Raw genomic sequence first — 21226 nt, 5'->3', positions numbered from 1 at the left:
ATGGATTTGTGTGTAAACTCAACCCAGTGCTTGGCACAGAAACTTTGATTCATTTCTTTATATTCCTTACTGTCTGTGTGCAATTTGACTTTTAAAAGCAGTTTTTAAATAGTACACCCACAAAATGTGCCCCTCAAAATGGTTCAGGCACATCTGGTGGTAAAACCCTTGTTTTCTGGAAGGGAGAGGAAGAAGCAGGGGTTGGTTGACGGCAGTGGAGGTGGTAGGAAGGAGCTCAGCCAGGACTGGGGCTCTCTCCGAAGTCCTGACCACCGCAGTGTCTTCATCATCCTCCCTGCTCACACCACCTCGGCCTTCCCACTGCCCCCAGCCTTTCTTCCTTTTTCCACAGGTTCACCCAGAACCTGTCCGTCTTCAGAAGAGACGTGGCAGAGGCCCTACGGAGTGACGGCAGCAGTGAGCCATGCAGTCTGGACATGATGAGCTGACCGCCTCTCCCGACCACATGCCGAGCAGCCTTTACCAAGAGACTCTTGTGCATCTGGGTCCCAGGACAGTGATGTTGGCTAGCCCAGGAGAATCTATTTTTCAAAAGAAACAACAACAAAATCCCTCGCTTTTTATAAGTCTGGTCTAATTCTAAGAATTTATAATAGTGCACAATGTAAATTCAGTCTTTGAGAAAGCAAGAGATGGGTTTTCAGTCTTTCTATAAAATACCATTATCTTTGTTGTTATAATGCTCTAAAAGGGTGTAGAAACAATATTTAACCAAAGAACTTAATAAACCAGGTTTGAACCTAAGTTTGCACTAGTAAATGGTACTCTGTCATCAAGGTCGTGAATGTCTTAGAGCAGCCTTCAACGTGGATCCTGTATCAAGACAAATACCATTTGAACCCATTAAATTAGTAGTTTGTTGCGAGTCTGGAAGCAGCAGCGTTGGGGTCTCTGAGCTGTGGGCACTTAGAACGAGGCTGGGAGCCCGCCAGAGCCTCCCACAGGGCCACGCAAAGCCCTCTTGGCCTCAGCAGCATCTGATAAAGTTGAGAGACAGTAACACAATTAAATGACTTACAAACAACGTTTGCTTTTCACTGGCATAGATCTGAAGCGGTTTGGTCTAGAAGAATTAAGCCATACAATTACCGCCTGCAGAGCTATTCCTTCCGAGCGCCGGAGGCCGCCCCCACCCCCCCCCACCCCACCCCCCCCCCCCCCCCCCCGCAAGAGGTGCTGGGCGGGGCTGGCACTCAGTCCTTCCGCCTCCGTTTCACTTTTAAGACAAGCTGCAGGTGCCCAATTATAATATATATTCACCGCAGCCCTGGGCCACCAAAACAGAGCTAGGTGCTAAAGTTCAGATTTTCAGAGCATGAAGAACAGCTGATTTCTGCCCCTCCACAAAAACCCTTGACTACCCTGGGGACTGTGACTTAACTCAAACCCGGGACATGAAGGAGGCCCTTCCAGTTTGTGGCAGACTGTAACTAGGCTATTAATTTGAGATTGCCACTGTCATCTAGCTTTTGTATCTCACTGCTCTGTCCTCGTGGTTCAGGCTTGTAGCAAATATTGTGCCCTTTATTGCTAATGAGACATGAAAGGTTGGCCTTCCTGGTGAAGAAGAAGTAAATCCACAGGCCCCTGTTATAATCATGTTTCCTGGACTAGTGTTTCTTGAAACCTTTCTTGATAGTTGAATTTAGCAACAGGCATGTCACATCAAAGCAAAGTCACCCAAGTTGATCTCAAAATGTTTCTCTTCTATATGTGAGGCCAGGAAATCAGGGAAAGGTGTGCTACAAAGAGGGTTGCTTCTGGTATTCCATGGAAACACAAGCCATGGCCTTACGCTATACTTCATTAGCAGTGGGAAATGTAATTTTCCTTGAGAAGGCACACTTTAAACTTTATAAAACATCCCACTCTTGGAAAAAGTCTGACTTGAGAATTTGTTTCTCAGGGGCTTATTACTACATCCTCATCCCACAAAATTGGGATTCCTAGAGGGCCTCCCCCATTCTGACACTTCATTCCGAAAGCACCACCCCATCTACATTGAAATGCTCTCAAGAAAATAACAGTGTGCCCTTGCTTTTCTTTGCCATGCTACCAAAGGTCACCTGGTGGTTTCACAGGGAAGCCAGGGAAGGTTCCGTCAACCTTGGCCTTGGAGAGCTGCTCCCAGAGGAGGACTTATCAGGCCTGCCCCCACCGCCGACGGCCGTCCGTTCGTTGTTGTGGAGCGGGGGTTCCAGGGGTACTGTGAGGCCTCACACAGGCTGAGAGCAGACACAGCACACACTTCACAGAGAATCTACCATGCCCTTTGGTCCTCACAAGAGCCCTATGAAGGGAGACGGCATTACTCCCAACCTTCAGGGGAGGCCACGAAGGCCCAAAGGTGGTACATAGCTTGCCCAGACCACACAGGTGAGAGCTGAACCCATGTCTTTCTCACCTCAGAGCAAGTCCTGGTTTCTCTGGAGAAGACCTGTATTTCAGAACGGTGAGTTGAAACCAGTTCATATTCATATCTACTTCCATTTGTTTTTCTGAACCCTGCTGCTATGGAACAAATTACCCCAAAACGTAGTGGCTTAGAACAACACTGATTATCTCCCAGTCTCTGAGGGCTGGAAATCTGTAGCTGGGTCACCTGCTTAAGGGTCTCTCCCAGACTGTCATCAGTATTGTTGGCCAGGCCTCAGCTGGGGAAGGACTTGTTCCCATGCTCACTCGAAGCTTGGAGTCAGCTCCTCACCGACTGGCGGTCTGAAAGCCTCAGTGCCTTGCCGAATGGTCCTCTCCAGAGAGCAGCACACAACATGGCATCTTGCTTCGTCAGAGCAAGCAAAATAGAGAAGAGACAGTGCTACAGTCTGGAAGTCCAGCCTCTCAGCTAATCTCAAAGGTGACACCCCCTCACTTCTGCTGTATTCCACTAAAATAACCACTAGGACCAGCTCATACCCAAGGGGAGGGTTATACAAGGGCGTGAACACTAGGACACAGCGATCTTCAGAAGCCATTTTCAAAGATTCCTGCCACAGCTCTCTTATCCGGTCTGTGCTGGAGAGGTTGAGTTTGGCTTCAAGTTTCTTCCTAGAAACCTGGACAGGAATCCTGATTTTCTTTGGAGGGCTAAGTTCCATCCTGTGTCCTAAGGACAAAAAGGGGGTGGGGAAGCTGGGCCCTTTCAGGAGCACAGATACTGCGAGTTTGGCCCCCAGTAGAAACCCTATGGGAACTCAGCTCCGCGCCCCCGCCTGCAGCCTGCAGCGGGAAGGGAGAGTGAGGACTCCTGGGCAGAAAGTTCTCCAGAGAGACACCCAGAGTCATGGAATTTACACAAAAGAGAACGAGGTGGGTTTGTGGGTTTGTTACCTGCCAGAACAAGAACACAAGCGTATGTAACACGTTCAGCAACAAGAGGAAATAAACCATGTGGACAGTTCTGCGGGGCCAGAGGGAGGGGGAGGCAGGAGGTGTAAGCCGGGGCGGGGTGGGGCACCTGGTCCTCCGCACACCTGCCTCGTTCCTCCAAGGGAGAGGGAGGCTCTGCTAGCAAACTGCTCCGGCTGATTCTCCAGCAAGAAACAGCGTGAAGTTGTTTGGACTTTGCTCCACACTGACTTAAGACCCTGACCATGAGAAAGCTGTATCCTGCTTGTTGTGTTCTAGATGTTTCCATTTTTCTAGGCTTTCCATTCAGGCTTCTCTTTGGGAGGAGGGGGAGGAGGATGGGTGAGAGATGAGGAAGCGGGAGGTCCCTCCTCCATGTGATGATTCCAACTGCCCAGGAAAGCCGTCTCGGCCCCCAGACCGTGCCAAGCTGGAAGTGCTTTTGGGTCATGGTACTGGAGGTCTCTTTCAGCAAAACAGGCCTGGCATACAGCCACCAACTGAGACCCTTGACAATTAGTTACCCACCAGCAGAGAGTCGAGCATGAAAACAAAGAATAGAATAGTCTGGATGAGAGAAATTGGCGAGAGTGAAAAATCTGGCATATGGGAACCCTGTCTAGAAGGAGGCCACTCCAGCGTTGGGGGGAGGTAGCACCTGGGAGAACTCCGCTCCTTACCGTGAGGAGGGAAAGAGCACCTGGAGAGGAGAGCAAGGTGAGTAGAAAGGGAGAAAGTAACAGTTCCAAGGCGAAAATTAAAAAATTACAGTCACTATCATTTATTGAGAACCCCCTGAGCACTGCAAACTGCAATCTCATTTAAATGTAATGTTTCCCAATCAGAATGTCAAGTAAGTAGTAGTATCCCCATTTTAGAGAAGAGAACACCGAGACTGAAAGACTAACCCAAGGCCATGGAGCCTGATTCAGAATCAGTCAGCCAGGCTCCAAAACTCCTGTTTCTTTTCCTCTCTCAACCCTGAAGCTGGATACTTCACCCTGGGGCTCCAGGAACAGTGGGTGGGGAGGTGGATCCGGGACCCTCTGCGACCCCCCAGTGAAGCTGGACACTCTCAGAGAAAGGCCAGTCCCACACCCGGGCTCCTTGAGTGCTGTGTCTATGGGTTCTGCCACCGATTCATCCTCCTCCCTGAACTTCATAAAATCGTTCTTGAGACTTTTTAATGTTTTATTGAGGTGCAAGTTTACGATGACAGCAAACCTTTCAAACTACAGCAAGAGTAACCTGCCTCCTTGGCATATTAAAAAATAATGGTAGTGTCGGTTTTTACGTCCCATAGTTTGGATTGCTGATAAGAGCGCTTCCTTGACAAGATTCTTTTTGAGGTTTACAGAAAGCGTAATAAAATATGTAAGTTACATTTCCACAAACAAAAGCTATAACATAAGTTATTTATAAGCGTGAGATACAAACAGTATCACGATAAATAAACCATATAGGGTACTTGCAACATCCATCCTAATGTAATTTGCCCAACCAAAGTGTGGAGACGAAGTCAAATTTAGTAGAGAAATCTGTCAGGAAGAGAGGAAAGTTGTAGAAGCCGAAATGGAGAAAATGGCTGCTGGGTGGTGGAGGGAAAGAGCAGGGCACGAGGTCAGGGGTGGGGCTACCTCAGAAGACCCCCCCACGACCACCACGGGGCCGCCCTCAGTGCCCGTGTCGCCACCCCTTCACCTGAGGGCACACGCAGTCATCTGCACAGTGTCCCAACTCACATGCCCCTCCACAGCCTCCAGCAGCCCCTCTCCCTTCCTGTCTCTTGCACCCTCTGTCCTAAGTCCGGCCCCACAACCAGGGTCTCCATCTGACTGCCAGCCGCCCTGCCGGGCCAGGCCCTCCTCAAGACTAGGGCCCGGGTTGGACTCAGCACCAAGATCCTGGAAGTCATTCATTTCTCCACCACAGATAAAGCCAAGAATGAGACATAATTCTCTGCCTTCAGAAAGCTGCTGAGCAGGGTGAATAGAGGGGTTCCAGGCAATGGGGGCAGTGATGAAAATAGAGATGGGGAGTGAAGGGGTACGGGGGGCTGCTTTGGAGGGTGCCAGACCCCCCACACGGAAGCACTTGGATCCTTTTCCTCTCCCCTTGTCTGACTTGCTGTGTGCTCTTCGGTTTAGTACTGCAAACTCTCATGATGATCCTCCATGGCCCCAGCCCCAAGACACGGAATCAAATGCCATCAACACTGTTCCGTCCTGAAGGAACTCTCAGGCCAGTTGGGGAGAGGGGAGGACAGAAGTGAGCCCACCACAGCCAGCTCTCACCCCTGCTCCTGAGCTCCACCAACCCCCGCCCCCCCGCCGCTCCTCCACTGATTTCTCCTCCACACTCAGTCCTGGGCCGTGGACCCTTACTACCAGCTCCTAGAGTAGAAACGGGAATATAGGGTAAAGGGAAAAGCATGGGCTCTGGAGTCAAGATAGTCCTGGGTTCAGATCCCAGCTCCAGCCTTCCCAGCTGCATGCCCTGGGCAAAACTCCCCAAGCCAACTGTACTTTGAGTCTCACGACCCGTGCTGGCGGGGTGGGGCCGGGGGTGGGGGGGACACAAATTGCACACAGCACCAGGCGGCCTCTGCCTTCCTCCAGCTGGCAGAGTCTTGGGCCCTGGAGGACCTCCTCAGGAAGGTTCTTCGTGGGGAGGCAGCGATGAAGAGCTTAAACTGCCTTACTCCCACTATCAGATGGGAAAATTGAGGCTCAGAGTTGGGACATGGTCCAGAGATGTGCATTTAAGTGCTCAGGACATCGGTGTTGAGTAAGTGGCTGAATGAATGACTACATTTGGGCAGACATCTTTAGAGCCTTCCATCCTGAGAACTGCAGGTGCCCCTACAGACTTCCAGCTACGGTGTGCAACCCAAGAATGGAAGGTGGGCAGCCTGTGACATGGTGCATGTGCCAAATTATGTGTTTGTGTCTTTGTCTATGGAAATAGTCCACAGTATTTTCATCGATCTTTCCAATAGGATTGTGGACCCAAATAGGTTGAAGAGCCCCGACTCGATCTTTACCCCATTTCATAGGTAGGGAAGTTGAGTCCAATTCACACAAGAGGTCGATGGCAGAGCGAGACCGAACGAAGCTGGCCTCCCACACATGGGCAGTTGGGAATTCCAACATCCTGTCTCCCAGCCCTGCAGGCCCCTACCCTCCTCTGTGTCTCCCAGCAGGGCTTCCAGCAGCTTTTCCCTTCCTCCCAGCTTCTCCATGGCGAAGAACAGACAATGCACTGCATTCTGGAAGTCTTTGTGGCCCCCCAAGACCCTGGATCTTAGAATTGCCACTTTCTGATCTCCCCTCTGGTGTGTGTGCATGTGTATCTGGCACCGTTCCGTTGGTAGCAGGCAAGAAGGGACAGCAAAAAATTACAATCTCAGGAACACCAAATGCGCATCAAAGTGCAAGTGGGCAAAAACTGCTTAGAGGTAAATGTGTGAGCTTAAATATCTTTATAAAAAAAAAAACAAGAAATCTTGATAAAAATTAACTCTATTTTCACCCCCACAAATGAAGAGGAAAATAATTAATAAAAATAAAACATTCCTCAAAGAGATGGCATAAAAAAAGAAGGAAATAGAAGACTTCTCTTGAAGACCCGTAGAATAGACAAACCTTTGGTAAATACGATAAGAAAAGGCACAGCTCAGTGACACGGGGAATAAAGAGCAGAGGACATTAGCTCGGATTCACAGGAGAGTTTAGGAGAGTATCTCCCCACAACGCTGTAATAATGAATTGGAAAATTTGGATGAAACGGACACTCTTCTGGGCACTGGCTGCCAAATGTGAGCGATCATCAGAATCACCTGGAGGGCTTGTGAAAGCAGATTGCCTAGCCCTACCCTGGAGTTTCGGATTCAGTAAGTCTGGGCTAGGGTCCAAGAATTTGCATTTCTAACAAATTCCCAGGTGCTGCTGCTGCTGGTCCAGGCATAAACTTTGAGAACCCCCAGGACTACTATCTGCCCCCCAATCACTCCCTTTCCTGGGCTAACAGCTCCACTCTGTCTGGGCTGGAAAAGAGGGGGGTTGTGATCCATGTGGCCCAAAGCGCCTACTGCTGGAAGACGGTAAAACCAGGCATCTCAGAAAGCTGGGACTCAGGCAATGAGGCCGGTGAGACCAAGCTCTGTCCCATCCATGTCTGGCACTGCTGGGTGCTTTCACCTGGTCGGGCTCACTTAATCCCATGACGTTGGTGCCTTTGCTTTACAGGATTAGGAATTGAGGCACAAAAAGGATGAGTGATTCCCCAAGGGCACAGCTGGTAAACAGAGGTTGGAATCTGATCCTTACACACTGGACCACTCACTGTGGTACCCGGGAGAAGGGCTGGCTACATCACCCACTTCTAATTCCAAGCCCACACAGCTGTGTGGGGTGCACCTTGTTAGCCTAATTTAACAAAGCCCTGAAGTGGGGAGGACAGGCCTAGAAGCCGGGGCTTGGGAAGCTAGAAGGGAAGTAGAGCTGGCGATGTGCCTACCTAGCCCGGGGGGGGGGGGGGGGGTGGTGCTGTGAGCTGTGAACTCGCTGACCTAAAGTTCCCTCATCAGGTAAAAAATGGGATCAATAACCGTGTTTCCTCACAGGGTTGTTGTGAGGAGTAAGGACACGCTCAGCCCCCTGCCTGGCACAAGCTACGATCTCAACCTACTGCGGCCTTACTGTTGTCGTTAAAGTTGTTATTATATAATTCGGTTTCTCACAGGCATGTCCACAAACCTTATCTCATTTATTTCTCACAGCCACCCTGGGGGGAGCTATTACCCTTCCTGTTTTACAAATAAGGAAAATGAGGCTCCAGGAGAAGCAAGGAGGGACCAAACAGCCCCAAACCACCAGTGGCAGAGCCGGAATTAGAAAGCAGGCACCCCCCCCAAGCAGGGAGCAATGACGTCTGCTCCCTTTAAAGGTCTTTGGATCCCCAAAAGAGCAGAGGAGGGCTCACCACCCCCCCCCCCCGGCGGGCGGTGGGCACCCTCTCTCCTTACCCCTCACTCTCCAGTAGCCTCATCCCCCCCAACCAGCAAAAGCTAGAGACTTGCCCAAGGTCACACAGCAGGGCGGTGACTGACTCGGAATGAAGGCCTTAAGATTGCAAGTCCTGAGGCCTCTAGGTCACCGGGGGCAGATTATTAGGAAGAACCCCAAACGTCCTGCCTCTTGCCCTTCTGGGTCCTGTGGGACTGATCCCACTGATAGACAAATACACGTTTCTCTTCAAGATACTGAGACACTGCAAATAACATAAAACAGCAAACAAATAAACAAGACTCATCAGAATAATAGATCAACCATCCCGTGGGTGTGGGAGGGCTGCACTCGCTCAGTGCCTACTATGTGCCAGGCCCGAAGCCCTGCGTTCTCTCAGTATCTCATTCAAGGCGTAGGACAATCCCGCAATGCACGCATTGCCCATTTCATGAACAAGAAAACCAAAGCCTAAAGATTGGCAGTCACTTGCTCAAGGTCACTGAGCTAGAAAGTGAACGACCCGAATGTGAACGCTCAGTTCTGGCCAGCCTTATTTCCGAGCTCTCACCACGTCCGCAAGACGGGGTGAGAGTGAGAGGGCCTGGCCAGGGATGCAGCAGTTTGCACCTAATGATTTCAGAATTCGAGGGTAGACAACGATTCTGTAAGTCGCCTCCAGGGGAGACAGCAGAGGCTGGCGCTGGGGATGGCCGCCGGCCGTGAGGTCCTGTCCTGTCCTGTCCACGATGCCCCTCGCCGGCCTCAACAGTCCCCGCGGGCATGAACGGAGCAGGGAGGGAGTAGTCCAACGCCAGGCTGGCCTGCCGCAGGAAGGACTCGCTGCTCCCGTTACCCAAAGAAATCCGGCTATTTGCTCCAAAGACGACCAGCCCCCGCGCCTCGCCACTCGGGCATCCCAGGTCCCCACATCTGCAGTGCCATGGGCGGGTTCCCACACGCGACTACAGACCCCGTCCAATCTGCAACGAATTTCGAGGGGCTGGATCCCCGCTCCCCACCGGGTGACCCTGGGTCCCTAGACCAGCCGGGCCGGGCACGCGTGGGCACCTGTGAATCACACCTCGGTCCGCCTGGCGAGTGCCAGGGAATGTCTCCAAAGTGGCCCGGGCGGGGGTGAATTCTCCCCACGCGGGTCGGTGTCCTCGCGAGCGCGGAGCGTGCTGCGGTGCTCCCCTCACCCCGCGCGCTGGGAACGCGGAGCTTGCGCCGGGAGGTGCGCTCCTTTCGTTGCTCCCGTGGCGGTGGGGTGTCCAAGACGCTTCCGCGGATTCCACAGGGTCGCTCCGGGCTTGCAACTCCATTGTAATTGAAAGAATTCACATGGTTTGGTTTTTACCCAAATGAAAAAATTTGGAAGAAAACGGAACCCCCCTCAGCAAACGGCAATCTCAGCAGCAGAGCGCCCTAACCCGACCCGCGCTGCGGCCGGGAAGCTGCCCCGGCCGGCAGGAGCGGGGAGCGTCTGCTAATTGCAGCTTCGTTAGATTTCGGGTTTGGGAGGCTGCGGTTCGGGCGCTAATATCCGCCGCCCATTATCCCAGCTAATAAATTTGACCTATTGTTCGTTTGTTAAAATGATGTCACCTTGGAACAGTCCCTAAGCTCCTATTTCCATGAATTAGGCCTTTATTGAAAGCCGGGAGCCAATGGGAGGAGAGAGGCTTGTTGATCGCAGCCAATGGCTGCGGCGGGAGAGGAATTAGCAGCGGAAACTCCAGGTTCGGTTCAAGAAAGATGACACAGAGCCTGTCGGGCCCGCGCACTCTTGGCAAAGTTTCAGTGCAACGAGAGGCGCCGGGCGCTCCATGGCCGCGCCGTAACAGGGACCCAGCCGCCTCCCCGCCCAGCCCAGCCCAGCCCTTCCGCCCGCCCAGGATGGAGGCGCCCGCCAGCGCGCAGACCCCGCACCCGCACGAGCCCATCAGCTTCGGCATCGACCAGATCCTCAACAGCCCGGACCAGGACAGCGCACCAGCCCCGCGGGGCCCCGACGGCGCCAGCTACCTGGGAGGGCCCCCCGGGGGCCGTCCGGGCGCCACGTACCCGTCTCTACCCGCCTCCTTTGCCGGCCTCGGCGCGCCCTTCGAGGACCCGGGATCTTACAGTGTCAACCTGAGCCTGGCGCCCGCCGGCGTGATCCGAGTGCCAGCGCACAGGCCGCTGCCCGGGGCCGTGCCACCGCCTCTGCCTAGCGCGCTGCCCGCCATGCCCTCCGTGCCCACGGTCTCCAGCCTGGGCGGCCTCAATTTCCCCTGGATGGAGAGCAGCCGCCGCTTCGTGAAAGACCGCTTCACAGGTGAGCAGGGCCAGCCAACAGGCAACGGGCCTCGGCCCTCCCGGGGCCAAAGGCGCCGCGCCCTAGGTGCTCCACTCTGGGAAACGGTTCTGGAGGCCCAGGCGCGGCGGAGGCCTCAGCGCTCGGCGCGCGGGGCAACCACAGGGGGGAGGAAAATCAGGGAGTTTCGGGGAAATAAGCCTACGCCCAGGGGCAGAGGAGAGTGTCTCCCGCCGGGCTTGGTGCTGCTGGGGACGCGGGGGACCAACGAAATAACGGAGCACTCTGTGCTTCACCGGGCGACACGGGGTCCGCATGGGGCCTGAAGGGCAGTGGAGCCAGGCTGGGCTTCAGGGGCCCTCGTGTGTCTCCGCAGCGGCGGCGGCGCTCACGCCCTTCACCGTGACCCGGCGCATCGGCCACCCCTACCAGAACAGGACGCCGCCCAAGCGTAAGAAGCCGCGCACGTCCTTTTCTCGGGTGCAGATCTGCGAGCTGGAAAAGCGTTTCCATCGCCAGAAGTACCTGGCCTCAGCCGAGAGGGCGGCGCTAGCCAAGTCCCTCAAAATGACGGACGCGCAGGTCAAGACCTGGTTTCAAAACCGGAGGACCAAGTGGCGGTGAGAGAGGCCCGGCCGCTTGCACCCACTCTTCGCCCGCCCCGCGCCTCAGCCTCGCGCTCCCCTCATTCTCTGCTCCCCGCTAACCGCACTCCCAGGGCTGCGCTTCTCCACTCCTTCCCAAATTTTATCTCCCTTCTCTCCTTCCCGCCGGCCTGTGTTTCTTTCCCTTCTCTCCCGCGCCTCGGCTTCTCCATTCTCAGCCGTGTCGCTCTCGTGCGCCTCTCCAACTCACCGTGTTTTCTTCCGACTCTGCGCCCTCTCGGTTTCCTCTCGCTTGCACCTCCACCAGCATCCGCCCCACCCCACCCCGGGCTCTCTCGCACTCCCCTAATCCTTCCCGCTTGCCTTCTCGGATATCCGACAGTCGGCGCGGGCTCCATATTCCCCCTTAGGCTCCCCATTCTGACTCCAGCCCCGTTTTTATCCGATCCCTATTTCCATCCAACCCGTGAACGGCGAAGCGATCGTGTTTTGGAAGAGAGGTTCGGGAAGGGCCTGGGAGAACTGGGTGAAGCTGACCCGGCCCAGGGACACAGCGCGGGCAGCTGCAGAGCAGCCCTCCCACCGCGGACCCTAGCGACCTGACTGTCCGCAGGGCCGAGTCAGTTAGACGCACGCCATGTCCCTGTTACCCCGCAAAAGAAACATCTTTGTTGTTGGCGAGGCCACAATACCCGGACGTGCAGGTGGGCGGCGGGCTGAGTCCCCTCCCGGCGACCACCCGACACAAAACAAAAACAAACGATGCCAACCCACTCCCCGGACGCGCGGGCCTCGGGCGCACAGCGCCAGCAGGGGTACAGACGGGTCCTGCGCCTCGAGGCTCCCGGCTGGCCTCCGCTCCCGGGAGGGCTGGGGGCCCCGCCGGCGGCCCCGCATTGCCGGGTGCATGACGGTGCTGTCCCTCTCCCTCCCTCGGTGCAGGCGGCAGACGGCGGAGGAGCGGGAGGCGGAGCGGCAGCAGGCGAGCCGGCTCATGCTGCAGCTGCAACACGACGCCTTCCAAAAGAGCCTCAACGATTCCATCCAGCCCGACCCTCTCTGTCTGCACAACTCGTCGCTCTTTGCTCTGCAGAATCTGCAGCCCTGGGAGGAGGACAGCTCCAAGGTCCCCGCCGTCACCTCTCTGGTGTGAGCCACCAGCGCGCACAGTCTTCAAGCATCGCCGCCCTTACCCGGCTGGGTGCCCCGGGCCCCCAGCCGGGCTGGGGTGGGGGGGGCCCGAGGCCGAGAGGTACAGGGGCCTCCGAGCTCGACTAGGCCTCGGGGCGCGGCCGCATCTCCGCGGGCCGCGGAGGGGGCTGGGCCCGGGCTCCGCGCGGCTGCACAATCCGAGCCCCCGCCCCGCGCCCAGTCCCGCCCCAGGCCCGGGCCTGACAAAGAAAGCGCCTTACGTTTCTCCGCCCCTCGCCCGCACCCCCCGGGCCGGGCGCCTGTATTATACTTTGTACTTTTGCCCAAACGTGTAAATAATAAAAGTTTTGGCTTTTTTCTTTAGAAACCGGCCACCTGCTTCCCCCGCGGGGGCCGCTGGAGGAGGGGCGGCCGACCAGGTGGCTGGGGGGAGCGCCAGGGCTGGGGCACCCTGCGTTTAGGCTGGGTCCACTCCTCTCCTTTTCCGTTCCTTTTATTTAAGTCGTTTTATTTAATAAAAAAGTTAGCTATTTCACTTAACGCCGCTTTTATTTCGTTTTCGTTCCAATAATGCTCGGCGAACCCGACCCTGCGCCCCACCCCATCTGCGGCAGAGGCCGAGCCGCGGTGTGCGGGGGCGCGTCCATCTCTCCAAGCTTCGTCGGTTTTCAGCTCAGCTCCAACTGCGGCCCGGGGCCCCGGGGAGGATCCGCGGTGCAGGTCAGTTCGTGCCAGCTGCGGGCAGTTTGGGTGCCGGCGGGGTGGGGCGGACTAGGAAGGGCACTCAAGGCCCAGAGGTCGAGGGTCGGCGCCAGGCAGGGTTGAGAATGAAAGCCCCACCCCACTCCCGGCGGTTACTTAGGTTGTCTCAGGCCAGACTCACCTAGGGGGTGAAAGGCACCGTGACCTCGAACTTCGAAGAACTCAGAACCCTCCCCCCCACCAAACCAATGACCTCCTCTTTTTCCAGTGAGGTCTCAGGCCCTGGGCGGACCCAAGGACTGGCAATAGGGGATCTGCGCGCACTGTGGGTGGGCTGTATGCACAGAGCCCGTGCACGTCCCGAGTCTCCAAATGCTCCTTGTCTAAGGCGAAAGCTCGGGGCACAAACCCAGAACACCAGCACCCTTGTGGGTTACGTGGGACCACAGGTGGGGCGTGACTTCATGTGACGTCACTGCAGCCTGGTGGCGTCACTGTTCCGGAGAGGGGCGGGGCACCCGGAAATCTTGGAATACAGAGCCCAGGTGTGAAAGCAGCGAGGCCCAGTCCACCCACCTTTACCTCGGCTGAAAAGCTGAGTTTCAGGATCACGGGATGAGCGGTGGGTGGTCCCTTCCAACAGGACACACACTCGAAGCGTTCGTGAACATTTCCTCTTGCTCCCTCAGTTTTCCTCCCTTTTATTCAGTCTTTTTAATTTGTTTTTGTTTGTTTGTTTGTTTTAATTCTGACCTCTCCACTTCTTTCTCCACGATGTTCTCTATTTTCTACTCTATTTGTTACTTTTGGTTTCCGTGTGACTGTAACTTCTGCTTTTCCTTTACAGCTTTATGATTCCTTATATAGTTCGTTCAGTATTGCTTTTAGTTTCCGTGACTCTTTGTCGTATCCTGCCCACCCTTCTCTCTCCATTTCTAAATCTGCCGTCCTCTGTCTCTCTCTAGGTTTCTTTCCCAGCCTTGCCTCCTTCTTCCCTCCTCTCCTTTTGTTCTTTTTGTTTTCTTTTTCCGGTCTCAGAATCTCTTTGCGCCTAGCTTTCTCTGTGTCTGTCTCCGCCATTCCCTCCATGTCTCCATCCCTTCCTCCTGACCGGGTTCCCATTAGCTTCCTGAGGTGAAACAGTTCTGGGGCTGTCCCACAGGCCCCACCCGCCTCAGCACACCGCCTTTTCCCCAGGCCAAGCGCCACCCTGCGGGCTCCGGTGTTTGGGCAATTTCGTTCTATGCGGGCTGTGGGATTGTCTACACTGGCAGGGCTCAAGAGACAGCAGGGAGTCTAAGAAACATGGGCAGAGCTCCTATGGTGGCTCCCTTCATCTGCACCTCCAAGCTCCACTCGCCCGGACTTATAAACACCCCCAGAGAGGGACTAGAGGGACTCAGATCTTCAGGTATTTTCCGCGGGTGGTTTCTTGAAATGATTCTATTTTCTCCACTAAAAAGCGTGAGCAATGCCCCCATCGGGATGAGAACCGTTGACCTTCCAGAATGGGGACTTGAGCATCGAAGAATGACCTTCTTTCCATTTGCTAGTCAAACAGCCCCTTCCTCAGGAACTGGCGTGGCTTTCCAATTTCCTTTTTTTCCTTTTTCTCTATAATAAGGCATAGTGGTTTTGGTTTTCTAAAATATTTTTGTGTTTTTGCCTGGATGGTCCTTAATTCCTGGGCCTTTTCAGGGAACACACAAGCATCTTTTTCTTTCTCTCTGGTGCCTCCCTCGAGCCTAAGGTCTTTGACCCGGAACCCCGCCTGGGGTCTGCGTTCAGCCAAGCCTGGGGATGGGAACCTACCTAGTCTTGCTTTGGTTCTCAGGGACGTCAGTGTTTTCCCCCACTGGCGCTTTTCCCCTGTCTGAGCGCTTTACCCCAGCCAAACCTTGCCCAGAGACTAAGGGTCCATCTCAGTTTGGGGGCTGAGCCAACCCGTGCTGGACCGGGTCTGGACTGTGTCTCGCCCACACCCACCCAGAGCTGTATGGATGCCCCCAACGGGTAGGACAGATTGCTGGGTGATGCAAGGGTGTTTAGTGTCCAACCCCGTCCTCCCCTTTTACAAAGCCTGGAGGTTGCCTTTTACATTGTGGCCATGCAGGACTAGAGCCCCAGGACGCCCTGTTAAGGGTCACAGCTCGCACTCCCCACCGTCTGGAAGGCCGTGGTGGCGCAGAAATATCCAGATTAGACAGCTAAGGCTGTGTGTAGGGGAGGGAATCTGGAGTAGGCAGGAAAGTTCACATGGACGCTTTCTTGGTGATTCGCTCCCAACATTAGGCCCCACCTCTGCCGGAGGAAGCAGCCTTGGCTCCAGAGGCAGCGGGTACGTGTGGACGCCCAGCCTCACGGGGGAGGGAATTAAGGAATAGAAGCCCCGGCCTCTGGGTGAAGGCTGAAGACCGACTCGTTGCCCTTCCCACAGGGCCGTTCGTAACCTCGGTTAAAGCGTCTCTAAAGCCATGCCCATTTTACAGATGCAGGACTGGGAGACAAGGGTCAGCTTGTCTGCCTGCGCGGACTCTCCTCGCGGGCTCTCCTCGCGCGTTCGTTTTGGGAGTCCACCAAGCAGAGAGGTCTGGGCCCCAAGCGTCCGCCAAGAGGGGTGAGGCTGCCCTGCCCAAGGGTGAGGAGTTAGGCTGGTCTCAGTTTTCCCTGGGAGGCTCCAAAGCCAGTAGAATCTGGGGGGACACGGCCGATCGAGAGACACACAGAGAGAGAGAGAGAAGCTCTGGGGCCGGCTGCTGGCTTCCCTCAAGTGGGGAAGATTCCCTTTCAGCAGCAGCCTGTCCAGAGCCTGCCGGGGACAGCGAGCTTTGCACGCAGTGTGGTTTATGATGACCCACACAGCATTTCTGCGGGTTTTGGATCCCCCACACCACTCGCCAGTTGGTAAAACGAAGGCTCAGAGAAGTTCGGAAATTGGTTGTGGGTCGCGCGTCTGCAGCGCACCCGCGCTTCTTATTCCCTCAAACCAAGCGCTCCCTCTCTAATACATGGGGGTAAGGAGGGACTTGGCCTGGTGAGGGCTGGGGAGGCGGCCTAGGAGGCACCAGCAGCCACCCTGACACGAGGCCTGGGGTTATCTGTGGGGCCGAAGGACTTTCCCACGCCCCGCTTGGGCGCTGGACGCGGCGCGTTCCAAGGGCACCAGCGACTCTGGGCTGCCGGGCTAGCTCATGTTTGCCCTCGGAGCGGGAGCGGGAGCGGGAGCGGGGAGGCTTAGCCGCGCCACTCCAATCGGCGGTGAGACTAGCGAGGCCCCGCAGCGCCCCTGGGCTGCGCAACCTTCTCTTGCCGGCCGCGCTTCTCGAAAGCCGAAGGACGCGGCCTGGTCCACGTCGGGCGGACCGCCCGCTGCGCCTTTCCGGGGTCAAGGCCGGGTGCAGTAGAAGGCGGTGCGCGTGCGTCTCGCCGCAGTCTGGTAGGGCGCGCGGGGTTAGAGTCCTCAGAATAAGGTCTCCAACCTCCTGCTGAGACCGCCCCGCCCATAATGGGTCTTAGGCTGCGGCAGCGCTGAAGGTTCCTGGGAACCTTCACTAAAATCTAAACCTCGGCTTCGGCGCAACTAAAGCACAGGGCGGCGGCGCGATGCGGGCGCTGGCATTCGGGAGCAGCGAAGGGTTCTCCACCCTCCGGGCGGGTTTCCTAATGCGGAGCGGCGAGGGCCCGCATTCGCAAGCATCCGCTCTGTTTTATGCATCTCCTCTCAGCGACGTCCAGAAAGTCGCACACTTTCTTGTGGTTCAGAAACTCGCAAAACCCTCACGGACTTGCCACGGTGATCGGCGCCTTCCCTCTCGCCACCCACCCGCGGGCTGGACCAAGTTCTCCGCTCAGCTCCGTCACGTTCTTCTGTATGGCCCTGAGCGAGTGGCTTTGACTCTCTGCGCTTTGGTTTCCGCATCTGTAAAATGAGGGCTATATAGTCACTAAGGAGTCTTCCAGGGAAAATAAAAGCCCATGGCTTATCGTACAGTACAGCTGATTATCAGCTTATTATGAGAATAAAAGCATTTAAAAATATATTTGTGGATTAGAAATCTAATTAAACGCCTACTAAGAACGTAGGTGTTTGCTCAGAGGTGTTGCTCTGAGAGAGGAAAAGGCAGGAATAGGACCGTGTCCCCCCAACTGCAGTCATCTCTCCTGTCATCACTGTAAGTAGAGTCTTTGGCAGAGAAGTCAGCCCCGAATTTAGGCCTGGTTTGATGGGTTAGAAGTGTCAGTATCCTGGTGTTACCTTGAGATGAGTGGCCACATCTGTCACTTTAGTTAAAATGATCCGATAAAGTTGTTCTCCGAAAAGTGTCAAACCCACTGCCAGTTAATGAGTTAGTTATTAAACTCCTCTCCCAGTTGGTGTGGAGAGGAAGTGGGGTGGAAGAAGGAAAAACACACCTGAACAGAATATTTGATCGGAGGTTTTTGCACCTTCCAACATCCCAGCGATTCTCCCCGAACAGTGCTGTGTTCCCATTCTACAAAGAAAGACATTGGGGAGCCGGAAAGGCAGGGGACTCGCCCAGGTTCACCTCGCGCCACCGAACTCAGCTCTGGACTCAAAGCTCTTGGCTGCGAGCCCATCTGGCTGAGTTGCCATCCGGCCACAGATCGCAGCCTGTTAAAGCCCTACCCGCTGCAGGGTCATTAGATTTGTGCTGACCCAGACTCCCCCAATGTTAAAGAAGCCAGCTCTCGTGCTGGCGCGCTACCTGGGATATATTGGCTTCGCTATCAAGCCTTATTGATCAATGGACTTATCTGGGACACGCTGACACTCTGGAAGGCCTGAAACCTGGGACAGCAGTGCACCCTTTGCCTTCTTCACCCCCAATCCAGGAAAAATTCACTCCTTCCTCCTGCCAGCAGAGATGCAGCCAGCAGGAAAATGCGGAACGCTCTGGAAAAGAAACAACCCTCTCCAGTACGAATAGACGAGACCCGCTGAGCCCCTGGGGCTGCAGAACGGGTGTGGGCTCAGAGGGGCACCCGTGAATATCCAGTATGCTAAACAGCACGTTCGCATCTGCTGTCTGGGGCGCCACAGCTGGCACACTTTTGTTCCTAGGAAGTAATGGGACTAAGGAGGAGGGGTTGGGGGAGAGCAGAGAGGAAACCCAACTCCAAGAAGACGGGAAGACGCGAGGGTGGGGAGAGGGCCCTGGGAGGGGTTGCCTTCATTAAGACGGGACTCTCCTTGCAAGTTATTTTGTTCCAGGGAGTGGGTGGGGACACTCCGAGCAGGGATGGGGCCCTACACCCACCCAGTCCCCAGCTCCTAGAGAGCCCCAGAGCAGCAGCCCCCTACTCTCCGATAGTGGCCAGGATACCAATTGATGAGACCGGCTGCACAATCTCCTGTAATCCTTCTAAGGACCCTGGAAGACAGGGGTTACTCTAATCCCCTTTTTACAGATGAGGAAACCAAGACTGTGCAGAGTGTGACACAACATTCCCAAGTCCTCTGACGCCAGGACTTTAACCCAAGTGGACTGAGTCTGGCTCATTGGCTTTTACTCAAGAAGGTCCCTCAAAACCCCTTGGTTAGGAAAGCCAATATCTTCAAGACTGTCAGAGGCAATTCTGACTGATTTGAAAATTATCATTCCCAAACAACTTCAGATACAAACCAGAATACCCTGGGTTGTATTTGTAAGAATATGGTAAACTGTTATTTCTCTGTGGAGTCCCCTAAAGGTGGCTGCAAGGCACGGGGTCTTCCACTTTCCCTAAGGGATTCAGAGGTCTTCCATAGCCCTCTCCACAAGCCTAGGCTAACCAACAGTGTCTAATGAGCCCCCCACGGATGCTGACACACCACGGTGTGCCCCTCAGCTTCAGACCATGAGGACTTCTGACTGAGGAAGGGAGGTGGCACTTTTATGTGGTCTGTTTCCTCTACCAAGATGCCCACAGCATGTACAGAGCTTTCCTTGGACCGGGTTAAAATCTCGGTTTTACCCTCACCAGCTGTGTGGCCTTGGACAAATCACTTTGCCTCTCTGAGCTTCATCGACCTGTCTGTACTCTGCAAGGACAGATCTCCCTCACAAGGTTGTTTGAGGACTAAATGACACAATCCATTGAGCATTTCACCAGGAGGAGCCTGACGCACAACAAGTACTGTGGTACATTTACTATACTTATCAGTGGTAGATGAATTTTCACAAGATAAATTGTTCTTGTTCTCTTCCTTGATAGAAGAAAGCAGACTGGGAGAATATGAGTCGCTGGCTCAGGGTCAGATGTTAAGTAACAGAGCTAGGGGCGCCTGGGTGGCTTAGTGGGTTAAGCCTCTGCCTTCAGCTCATGTCATGATCCCGTCATGATCCCAGAGTCCTGGGATCAAGCCCCATCGGGCTCTCTGCTCGGCAGGATGCCTGCTTCCCTCTCTCTCTCTCTCTGCCTGCCTCTCTGCCTACTTGTGATCTCTGTCAAATAAATAAATAAAATCTTTAAAAAGGAAAAAAAGTAACAGAGCTAGAATTCAAACCCAGTTATGTCAGAGTTTAGAGCCCTAATTCACTCACTCAGTGTAATATCTTCCCCTTAGAGAATCTTCTAGACTGTTGAAAATCTAGATTATTCTAAGTAAGAGTAACCAGGTTCTCTGCTGCCTTCTGGGGCTTCTTTTTACTTGGATCACTGATGATTGGCACACTGCAACAGCCTAGTACACATTTCTTCAATAATAACAGTAAGTATTTTTTCCAGAACTACTATGGGCCAGGCTGTGGAATAAGCATTTTACACAACTGATCTCATTTAACTCTTCAAACAGACCTAGAAAGTAGATCTCATTTTGACAATGAGAAATTTGAGTTAGGGGATGTTAAATAACTTACCGACCTCCAACAGGGTGTGGCTTGCAATCCAGTTGTTCGGACCCCACAGCAGCCAGAAACCCAATCTGTGCCGAGTGCTAAGTGCTAAGCACTGTCCTTGGCACAACCTTTCTATTTCTCACACAATCCTCACAATCACCTTTTAAAAGAGTTTCGAAACTCCATTTTACAGATGACACAACTAAGTCTCGGTCACTTTAAAGTGGATTTGTCCAAGGTCACATAGCTGTCCGACTACAGCCATTCTCTGTTTACTGGCCGGGGATGCTCCACTCTGTTTCAAAAGTTGAGGTCTTCAACCAAAGTTGGATTGCTCTACGGAGATGGGGCCACCATGGCTACGGGAGGTGGAGTTCTCAGATGAAATATGAGCAGCTGTGTGACTTTTCCCACAAGGAGGCCAGGCAAACTCGCTATTTCCTGACTCTCTCCGAGGGAGGAGATGTCAGTGATATTGTGAGCAGACAGTGATGAAGCATCGGGAGGTAAGATGAACACAGATAAACCAGGATAGGGGTGGACAAAAGGCCTGCAGTCCTGCTCTCGGCCTGCAAGTACGCAGCAAAGAGCCTTGCTAGGAGCTGTCCTCACTGGCTTCAGCCTCTCTCTCCTCTGCTTGCCTCCTTGCCCCACTACACTATTATAGCCTACCTCCCCTTCCCCCCTTTCCAGAAAGAGCTGCTTTAGATGATGACCCCAGGCCCTTTATACCCTCACGTTCAAAAGCACGGCAGGGAGCATCTTATGTTACTCACTGTAATCTAAGACTTAAAGACCAGGTAAGGTGGATTGTTTTGTTTTGTTTTGTTTTTCAAATTCTTCAGGTAACAAGCAAAAGACCTTGAGCGTGGAGTTACTAAATCTGAAGGTCAAGGTCTGGGCTGACATCTTGGATTTGTTTCTTCCACATACGCCAGGTTTGGCCAACCTCACCACACACTGTACCAGACAAGCTTCTCCTGGGCTCCATAATGCTCAGCACACTGGGCACTTAGTAGGTGGATCAGTGAGTCCTGGCGACTGTCCTACCCACAGCTTGAGCAGCTCGGCTTGAGCTGAGTGGCAGCCAGCAACCCCTCCCTTTCGGGCTGTGCTTGGTAAGCAGAGGTCAGAGTCTGAGGCTTCTCTGCAGGAAGGGCACCACGAAGAGAAAGTTGAACCTGCGCTTTATATAGTTTAAAAATGATTTGTCAATGGCGACAATTTACAAAAATATATTTCTGTTGCGGCATC

The 21226-nt window shown here is 54.2% G+C and overlaps 2 protein-coding genes and 1 pseudogene across 7 annotated transcripts in view; all 3 read left to right on the top strand.

The window, feature by feature from the left end:
• RANBP17 (RAN binding protein 17) overlaps positions 1-765 on the top strand; it is a 314133-nt gene extending 313368 nt beyond the window's left edge. For all 6 annotated transcript variants that reach the window (XM_032337027.1, XM_032337025.1, XM_032337024.1 and 3 more), the window contains one exon: positions 353-765. In XM_032337027.1, the coding sequence (XP_032192918.1) occupies positions 353-449 (97 nt within the window). In that variant the 3' untranslated portion in view covers positions 450-765. The remainder of the gene's footprint in view (positions 1-352) is intronic.
• A 9324-nt stretch (positions 766-10089) lies between these two features.
• TLX3 (T cell leukemia homeobox 3) lies at positions 10090-21149 on the top strand. Its single transcript, XM_032337028.1, has 5 exons — positions 10090-10695; positions 11051-11294; positions 12222-13151; positions 20166-20478; positions 20666-21149. Exons 1-3 carry the CDS (start codon positions 10134-10136, stop codon positions 12430-12432), a joined length of 1017 nt encoding a protein of 338 aa, XP_032192919.1. The 5' UTR covers positions 10090-10133; the 3' UTR covers positions 12433-13151; positions 20166-20478; positions 20666-21149.
• LOC116587234 overlaps positions 16737-21226 on the top strand; it is a 37060-nt pseudogene continuing 32570 nt past the window's right edge.

This window comes from Mustela erminea, chromosome 3, assembly GCF_009829155.1.
Source record: "Mustela erminea isolate mMusErm1 chromosome 3, mMusErm1.Pri, whole genome shotgun sequence".
Classification (NCBI taxonomy): Eukaryota; Metazoa; Chordata; class Mammalia; order Carnivora; family Mustelidae; genus Mustela; species Mustela erminea.
This window is presented reverse-complemented; position numbering and strand designations above follow the sequence as displayed.

Excerpts from the sequence above, each read along its gene's own strand:
- TLX3 (XM_032337028.1), top strand. The coding sequence starts at position 10,134 with ATGACACAGAGCCTGTCGGGCCCGCGCACTCTTGGCAAAGTTTCAGTG. Across the intron at positions 10,696-11,050 it reads CGTGAAAGACCGCTTCACAG|CGGCGGCGGCGCTCACGCCC; the intron begins GTGAGCAGGGCC and ends GTGTCTCCGCAG. Across the intron at positions 11,295-12,221 it reads AACCGGAGGACCAAGTGGCG|GCGGCAGACGGCGGAGGAGC; the intron begins GTGAGAGAGGCC and ends CCCTCGGTGCAG.